This window comes from Nanorana parkeri, unplaced genomic scaffold, assembly GCF_000935625.1.
Source record: "Nanorana parkeri isolate BGI_ZX_2015 unplaced genomic scaffold, ASM93562v1 scaffold920, whole genome shotgun sequence".
NCBI lineage: Eukaryota > Metazoa > Chordata > Amphibia > Anura > Dicroglossidae > Nanorana > Nanorana parkeri.
Genome location: NW_017307188.1, coordinates 674,595 through 684,242, shown reverse-complemented (window position 1 = coordinate 684,242; position 9,648 = coordinate 674,595). Strand labels below are relative to the sequence as shown.

At 46.7% G+C, this 9,648-nt stretch overlaps 1 protein-coding gene across 1 annotated transcript in view; it reads left to right on the top strand.

Annotated features, from left to right (window-relative positions):
* WDR83OS (WD repeat domain 83 opposite strand) overlaps window positions 1-7,200 on the top strand; it is an 8,369-nt gene extending 1,169 nt beyond the window's left edge. Inside the window, exons 2-3 of the mRNA XM_018566119.1 lie at window positions 3,339-3,527; window positions 7,039-7,200. Of these exons, the coding sequence (XP_018421621.1) occupies window positions 3,339-3,527; window positions 7,039-7,105 (256 nt within the window). The 3' untranslated portion in view covers window positions 7,106-7,200. The remainder of the gene's footprint in view (window positions 1-3,338; window positions 3,528-7,038) is intronic.
* Window positions 7,201-9,648: the final 2,448 nt, after the last annotated feature.

Below are 9,648 nucleotides of genomic sequence, written 5' to 3'. Positions count from 1 at the left end.
GTGGGGGGAGGGGCGTGTCCCCCCCCCCCCCCCCAATTGCTGCTTTAGGGACTTAACTTTTTAGTTACAGATAGAGCAAAGGGGGGTAATAACCACCTGTCATTTTTAAAAATTATTTATTGCATCTGCGCAAGGGGAGATTTCCCTTTACTTCCTGTTCCATTGACATGGCAGGATCTGAGAGGAAATGCTTTCAAAGAGAGGAGTCAGCAGAACTAGTATCACCATTGCTTTTTGGGTCTACTTTAATGTTGGAGCAATTATGGCAGAACTTCTGTCCCCAGAGCCAGGCTATGAGCGATGGATACTCACAGAAATAGATTATGAATGACTTCCACTGGATTCTGAGCAGAGGAGTCGCTCTTCAAGGGCGGCTCCTTTTTGTCACATTTCACCCACAGAAAGATCCGATGTTGTGAATGTTATCTCTTTCCTTGCTGTCATTCGGAGAGCAGATAGGAAGCCGGTGCGGTGTTCAAGGCGACTGGGATTAATACTCCGCACACGTCACATCCCGGAGTTTATGTATTCATCTCCGACATCGATCTGCTCTGGATTAAGTGTTACCTTGTCACCCTTGTATCATCAACATTTCTTTTCCCTTTGTGTTGTATTTTTCCATTAATAACACACGTGCTTTTTATGTGGACTTGTGTATGAGAAAGCCAAATCCCTGCAGACTCACAGGGGGAAGAAAAAGGGGGACATACTGGGTCCTGGTCAGGGCTGGACAAATGCCAGGAGCCAGGTAGCCAATGCTCTTTAAAAATGACAGCTGGCCCCTAACCTTTGAGGTTTTCTCTGGTTGTCTGAATTGGACAGACCGGCTCCGGAACTCCGTATTAATTTGTCCATCTCGCACCCAGGTTCATGTTGGGGACTGTATTGGGCTGCTGGAAACCACTTAGATGATTATTTATTGAAAGTGACAGGACGACTTAAGGACTGGCGGGCTGACGATAGGACTGGCGGGCTGACGATAGGACTGGCGGGCTGACGATAGGACTGGCGGGCTGACGATAGGACTGGCGGGCTGACGATAGGACTGGCGGGCTGCCGATAGGACTGGCGGGCTGACGATAGGACTGGCGGGCTGACGATAGGACTGGCGGGCTGACGATAGGACTGGCGGGCTGACGATAGGACTGGCGGGCTGACGATAGGACTGGCGGGCTGACGATAGGACTGGCGGGCTGACGATAGGACTGGCGGGCTGACGATAGGACTGGCGGGCTGACGATAGGACTGGCGGGCTGACGATAGGACTGGCGGGCTGACGATAGGACTGGCGGGCTGACGATAGGACTGGCGGGCTGACGATAGGACTGGCGGGCTGACGATAGGACTGGCGGGCTGTCAATTGCTGCTTTAAGGACTTTTCTTTTTAGTTACAGATAGAGCAAAGGGGGGTAATAACCACCTGTCATTTTTAAAAATTATTTATTGCATCTGCGCAAGGGGAGATTTCCCTTTACTTCCTGTTCCATTGACATGGCAGGATCTGAGAGGAAATGCTTTCAAAGAGAGGAGTCAGCAGAACTAGTATCACCATTGCTTTTTGGGTCTACTTTAATGTTGGAGCAATTATGGCAGAACTTCTGTCCCCAGAGCCAGGCTATGAGCGATGGATACTCACAGAAATAGATTATGAATGACTTCCACTGGATTCTGAGCAGAGGAGTCGCTCTTCAAGGGCGGCTCCTTTTTGTCACATTTCACCCACAGAAAGATCCGATGTTGTGAATGTTATCTCTTTCCTTGCTGTCATTCGGAGAGCAGATAGGAAGCCGGTGCGGTGTTCAAGGCGACTGGGATTAATACTCCGCACACGTCACATCCCGGAGTTTATGTATTCATCTCCGACATCGATCTGCTCTGGATTAAGTGTTACCTTGTCACCCTTGTATCATCAACATTTCTTTTCCCTTTGTGTTGTATTTTTCCATTAATAACACACGTGCTTTTTATGTGGACTTGTGTATGAGAAAGCCAAATCCCTGCAGACTCACAGGGGGAAGAAAAAGGGGGACATACTGGGTCCTGGTCAGGGCTGGACAAATGCCAGGAGCCAGGTAGCCAATGCTCTTTAAAAATGACAGCTGGCCCCTAACCTTTGAGGTTTTCTCTGGTTGTCTGAATTGGACAGACCGGCTCCGGAACTCCGTATTAATTTGTCCATCTCGCACCCAGGTTCATGTTGGGGACTGTATTGGGCTGCTGGAAACCACTTAGATGATTATTTCTTGAAAGTGACAGGACGACTTAAGGACTGGCGGGCTGACGATAGGACTGGCGGGCTGACGATAGGACTGGCGGGCTGACGATAGGACTGGCGGGCTGACGATAGGACTGGCGGGCTGACGATAGGACTGGCGGGCTGACGATAGGACTTCTGACGTAAGGACATGACCACCCACCTAGCTTACATGGCCTTTCCACTAGTTTCTGATTTATTGAAAAGCAATGACGCAAGCTGATTTGGTGCAGTAGGTTATAGAGCAGGGGTGGGCAACTCTAGCCCCCCAACTGTGCTTTAACTACAAATCCCAACATACGTCTGCCTCTGGAAGTCATTTCTGTGGCTGTCAGTGTCTTGCAATTTCTCCCGGGACTTGTAGTTCCACAGCTGGAGTTGCCCACCTCTGTTAAAAATCATGCTAAGCCAATGGGTAGAGAAGTTCATATGGACTCGGGAGCCAGCAGGGTTTTTTTAGTACACTGCACCATTAACAACAACTGGGGAAAACCTCAAAAGTTGGGCGCCAGCTTTAATTTTTATGGCGCATTGGCGACCTGACTCCCAGGATTCCAGCACTGTGCTAAGCAATTTCTATGTTAAAGTGGACCTGTCATTTGAGAAGTAGGCGGGCTGTCTTCACAGACCTCCTTCTGATAATGTTAGATGCCTAGCTGTGTTTGTCTTCAGTTCTTTGGAGTCAGAAACCTGGAACACGTATGTTGTAAATGAGCAAAATGTGTGTCACAAGTCCTTAGCTCTATAGTCGGGTCAGGGACTCGATGAAGCTGAAGGATTAGCATGACTGGTAAGGAGAAAACAAAACAAGACAATACAGCAATAGCAATCTCCATTAGTTTCTTTTTAAAGTGTAAAATCATTAGTTAAAACAAACTATAAGTAGGATAAGATTCACAATAAAGGGGGTGGGGGTGAGTCTACATACGTATCCCTACCTTGAATGGAGCAGCTGTAGCTCCTCATTGCACTTTATGTTTAGTGGTGACCTAACCAGCCTAAAATCTGTTGACAACTGCAAAGTTCATTCCATCCATGTATAGTAAGGTTGTCATAACCCTGAAACACCGATCTGTTTTTCCAGGTATAAACCTCCCACCACAGAAAGCTCCCCCACCCTGGATGACCCAACCCCAGACTACATGAACCTCCTGGGCATGATCTTTAGTATGTGCGGCCTGATGCTTAAGGTAAGACTTGAATACAGCAAACCTAGGACTCCTTTTAAAGTGAACCTTCCGTTTTCTGTCCAAGCATCAGGGGAAAAGAATAGGTATGAACTAGCGATGCGCTGATACCGGTTTCTAGGTACCGATATTTATATTTAATTACTCGCCGGTACTTCCGGTAGCATGGAATCATCTTCCTGTGCAATCAATGATTGCCTGGGAAGCCGGCATCCTAGCCAATCAGCATGGAGCCGGCTTCCCAGTCAATCAGGAAGGCGGGTCATTACCCGCTGACTGGCATCCTGATTGGCCGGGAAGCTGGCTCCATGCTGTTTGGCCTGCTCAATGCTGAGTGGCCAGGAAGCTGGCTTTCCAGCCAATCAGCATTGAGCTGGCTGGCTGGCAGACTCAATGCTGATTGGCTGGGATTCCGGCTTCCCAGCCAATCAGCAGGGAGCTGGCTTCCCGTCCAATCAGGAAACCGGGTCATTACCCGCTTCCTGATTGGCCGGGAAGCCGGCTCCATGCTGTTTGGCCTGCTCAATGCTGAGTGGCCAGGAAGCTGGCTTTCCAGCCAATCAGCATTGGGCTGGCTGGCCGACTCAATGCTGATTGGCTAGGATTCCGGCATCCAAAGCCAATCACATGGAGCTGGCTTCCCGGCCAATCAGAAAACCGGGTGGTGAGTTACTACCCGTGGCTCGGCTTCCTGATTGGCCGTTAAGCCGACTCCATGTTCCCTCACGACAATGCCAATCAGAGGAAATCTCCCTCCTGTATCGGGGGTAAGTATCGGAGCATTTGGGCGAGTACAAGTATTCGGCCAAATACCATACCGACACTAGTATCGGTGCATCCCCAGCATTAACTATTGGGTGGGCAAAGTACATTAACCGACCACCAAGATGCCCCCGCTTTAATGATATTGAGTCACCCTGAACAAGTATGTGCATATGGGGGAACAGACACCCCAGTATTCTGCATGCTTGTATCATATCATCGGCTTAGTAAATATTACAGCGGGTATAAGAATGTCTGATTGCCTTAAGGTTGCATCTTTTATCTCAAGTCGGCTCCCATATTTCTATCCTGGTTCATTTCTTTTCAGATGAGAGAATCTTCCGAGATGCACAATGTTGCTTATATACCACCAAGTGGTGCTGTAGCTGTTTCTGTGTACACGTTGACCTTCCACAATAATTGTATTTTGTTTTTCTCTTCCTAACATCAGTACCTGACCTCACAAATGGCCCAACATTCCCATAGACACACTCCTAAACCTTGTGGACGCCTTCCCAGAAGAGTTGCAGCTTTTATAGCGTCAAAGGGCGGAGCCAACTCAATACTGAACCCTACGGACTAAGACTGAGATGCCATTAATGTCCATGTGCGTGTAAAGGTCGGCGTCTCAATACTTTGGGCAATATAGTGTATTTTACACATATGTGGAAGTCACACTCCATGCCGAAGCACTTCTGCAAATTCTTATCTATAGCAGCATGAGGAAATATAGAGAAATGAGGAAATTTAGCACGTGCATTGCATCCTTCTATTTGGTACACGAGCGCAAGAACCTCTCTTCTGACCTGTTCATATGTTTCTGTAACTTTAATTTCTAAACTCTTGGCCAATCGCTAGACACGCAGATAAAATACACGTATGAACCATTTTACCTGCCAAAAGGATTTGTATGTTTGTCTATCCAGTTCTAAGAAGTGCACAGACCTGCCCCCCAGCGCAGCCATGTTGGACCTGATTCTCTCTAGTCACCTTCCGGGACAGCATCGGAGAGAGAGGCTCCTCCCACCGGAACAGGAAACGCATCACCCAGAGGCGTAACTAGATTGTGTGTGTGTGTGTGTGTATATATATATATATATATAATATACATTTTTTTTTTGTTTTTTTACAAGATAATTGTGTTTCTTAATATAATCTTGTCTGACATTTCTTGTGATGACCATACATTAGGATTATTGTCACACTCGCATTGTAGAACGCATGTTTTTCTTTTCATATCCATTTTCATTGCACTCCCCGCACAACGATCTCCTCCATACAACACAGCCAGACATGCCCCCTCCACTACTCAGCTCGGAGCTCCACCCCCTTTATGCTGATCAATGAGCTTCTCCCACGTCAGTATCTGCATAATAAGTAGCACAGAACCCCACCCAGCTACAGCTTCTTCCTTTCTGGGGCCCCCCAAGTGGCGGAACGCCAGGGCCCGGTCGCATATGCGACCGCTGCGACCCTGGTAGTTCCGCCAGTGACATCACCCGCACCTAATAAAAAAAATGATCACACGCCTTGCATTCCTCAGTTATTTTGTGTTTCCTCCGGGCCAAGCAGGACATCGGAACGTTTGTTGTTTTAGCTAGACCTGCCCCCCAGCACAGCCATGTTGGAACTGATTTTTCTCTGTAAGACGTTTACCATCTTTTCCCTCCCCCAGCCTGTGACTGGACAGCGAAGGAGAAGCAGCAGACTGATGAGCTCATCTCTCCTATCCGTGTTCTCCTTGTTGGCACATAAGCACCATAGCACAACTGATTGGCTCCTGGTGCTGCTTCTCTTATCCTCAGTCTGAGCTCTGCTGTACAGGGCATTGCAAGAAGATTATACCGGGTCAAATGAATCTTTGCTTGCAAGAAAACTTCTAACAATGTTTTAATGCCATTTATAAACTATTCCGCTCTCCGTATAGATCCCAATGCTGAGTAATGAGGAAGCTTTATTGCTTATATCAAATCTTTATTTTACATAAACAAACTTTGAATAGAATGTTGGATGTGTGATGATCAGTCTGCTCAGTGCTGGCTGCATGCTTGGAGACACCCTGACTAAGCTAGGTGGGTCTTTCTGCCGGCCAGCACAGAGACCTGTCCTCCGAGTCATTGAGCAGTCTCTATAATCTGATCTCCCTGCTTTTCACTGCAGTAGCTGCTTATATGAGCCTGCAGAAGGTTTGTGTTCTTCTTGCAGCTCACCGCTGTTGGCTGCAGGCGGCAGAGACTCCAGTCCACTTCCAGTATTGGGGACTAAGCAAATGTATGTGGCACCACCTCTGGTATTTATTCCATTGGAATGCAGTATGTCGGGTGCAGCAGGAAACCGCTTTGGTCATCCCCTTCCTTCATCAGGCCCACGGATGTCACAATGTTTTCATGTGTATGCGATAAGTACCAGTATTACATCCAGGTTTAGATGATGAACTCTGGCCACCAATGTTATTAACCCTTTGCGGTGGGGCTGCCCCTGCACTGCAAAGGATAATTGCTCCTTTTCATCTAGGTTATACTTGCCTGATCTTCGTAGCCAGCTTGCTCTTAGACCGGTCCCTTCCGCCTTTCTCCCCCTCCACTGCAGCAGTCTAAGGTGCCAGAGTCATCACGTTCTATATCGGATGCGAGGACGCAGAGGGATGTACCATCGCTGCAGCATAGGGGGGAAAGGGGCTGGAGGGAGCACTGTAACAGCCAGCTGGTTCTGAGGATCAGGTCACTATACCTTTTCCTTTCCTCCCTAGACCCAAAAGGAATTCTGCTTTAAATCTACATTGCGTATATAATGATTGTGGATTTAGCCTTAAAGATGTCATTTAATTTTTTGCAGGTTGTCCATCTCGGCAGTGGTCATGTCCTACCTACAGAACCCGCAGCCCATGTCTCCTCCGTGGTAACACTGGCCCGGGCCAGCTCAGGAGAAGTTGGTTCCTGCGGACCCCGGATTGTTACAGAGACCCCGACTTCCCACCTCATCTCCTGCATCTGGCAACCGATTTATTCAATAAAAATGGTTGATTTTTACTTTGATTTTTGTCTGTGATGTTGGGGGGCGGGGGGTTCAAGTGACGGATTTATTTGGGTGACCTGGACCTTTGATTGACAGGGCTGTGGCCACACCAACAGGGGTACGGCGCGTCCTGTCACATTGCCATCACTGAGGAGATCCTGTATTGCACATCTTGGCTGATGTAGCAGAGCGAGGCTTCGGAAGATTATTATTAGTTGGCCAAGCAAAAAAGTCGCAAGGACACCTATTGTTATTGTGCTGATTATTATTATTATTATACGGGATTTATGTAGCGCAGTTTTCGCAGCGCTTTACAATCGAAGTAAGACATTAGAATACTATTCAAGACAAGATGGTAAGGAGGGCCCTGCCTGTGAGAGCTTACAATCTAAAGGGTGGGTTATTATTATCCCTCCGCTTTATTCAAATGCCTGTAACTAGTGCTCTGTTAGTCAAAAACCTCATGAAACTTTGCACAATGGTACAGCCCTGTGCTCTGCAGAGCTTATTATAATATAAATTAGGGATGCACTGATATATCGGCCGCCGAAACATATCGGCCGAAAATGGCACCTTTGGCTAAATGCCGAAAATGGCACCTTTGGCTAAATCCCGAAAGTGCCATTTTCCTGCCGATACATCGGCGCATCGCAGGTTTTTTTTTTCCCTCCCCGCTGGGCGCTGCTCTGTGTCCCAGCGGGGAGGAGAGAAAGTGACAGCCGGCCAAGAGCTGCCGGAGGAGAGCGCTGTGAGCGTCCGGTTTCTCTCCTCCCACACCACTCAGCCACCTATCACAGTCCGGCAGAGCGGTGTGGGAGCGGAGACAGCCTGCGCTGTCATAGGAGGCTGAGCTCTCCTCCCAGCACCACTTGCTCAGCCTCCAGTGACAGCGTGTCAGAGAGGAGAGCAAGGTACATACACTCGGTAATCAGTGATCGCTGAGTGTTTGTAGATAATTGAAGACAAAGTATGGTTACTATATCCTCAATTATGAATGAATGGGAAGTGATCTACATCACCTCTACATCACTTCCTGTTCATTCATGATTGTGGATATAGTAAACAAACAATGTCCTCATGTTATCAATGAACAGGAACACTCATAGGGGATTCCTGTTCATTGATAACAGGGGATAAAGAGATTGAGGAATCTGTGTTCATAATCTCTTTTTTCTATTTTAAAAAGGAAATATCAGGGGTCTGTTTAGACCCCCAATGTTTCCCCGAAGCCCCTAAAAGTAAAGTTAAAAATATTTATTAAAAAATGAATTAAATATTTAAAAAATTTGGAAAAATTAAAATAAAAACATTTTCTGTTTCGGCCTGACAATTTTATTTTTTTTGGTTTTGTTTCGGTTTTTTAATTTCTATTTTGGTGCACCTCTAATATAAAGGTCATAGGTCACATGATGTGGCAGCCATTTTGGTTTTTGTGAGGATTTCTGTGAACTATTCAGAAAGCTGCATCTCCAGAACCGCTCAAGCTACAGATGTACTACTTGCTCTGTGAGATTATGCTTTGCTCTGTTATCACATGTCTTCATTATAGCTCTATTGGTCACATGGTTTGGCAGACATTTTGGATTGTGCAATATTCTGCAAACAACTTGAAACCATTTATCAGAATAACTCAAAACTTTGCACATATGTCCAGGGCCACCTCTTCTACCACGGGCCCAAATTCAATATGGCCGCCACAAGCCAATCACTTTTACCATTGCACCAAATGGCATAAACGTGCTTTTCTATCACTATTGAAGTATGTTAAACATGTTATACATATGATAACTCAACATCATAACCGCCAAATACAATATGGCTTCCAAATGTCACCAAGGTCGGTGGCCATTTTGATTTTGGGAAAATATTACAATTCATGAAAACGTTTGCAGTGGTACAGGTCTATTGTGAATACATAACTTTGCTATTTATGTCACTAACTGCAATATGTTATCATGCGCTATAACCGGCTCTAATGCTTGGCCACCTTTATTGCTGCTTGCAGCTATATTTATTATTATACAGGATTTATATAGAGCCAACAGTTTGCACAGCGCTTTACAATATAAGGAAGACATTAGAATCACAATACAAATCAAGACAAGATGGTAAGGAGGGCCCTGCCCCTGAGGGCTTACAATCTAAGAGGGAGGGGCCAGCAATGCATGAGGAGGTGGCTGTGTGGGGATGAGCTGTTTGAGAATGTGATGGTTGAGATGGGATATGCTTCCCTGAAGAGATGAGTCTTAAAGGCAGTCAGAGTGGGAGATAGATGGACAGGTTGGGGTAAAGAGTTCCAGAGGATGGGAGAGACTCTAGTGGTGGGAGTGGGGTTGCCTACCTATGAGTTTTTCGGACAGGACACGCATAGCCTACAGCAGGGGTAGGCAACTGTGATTCTCCAGCTGTGGCAAAACTACAAATCCATTA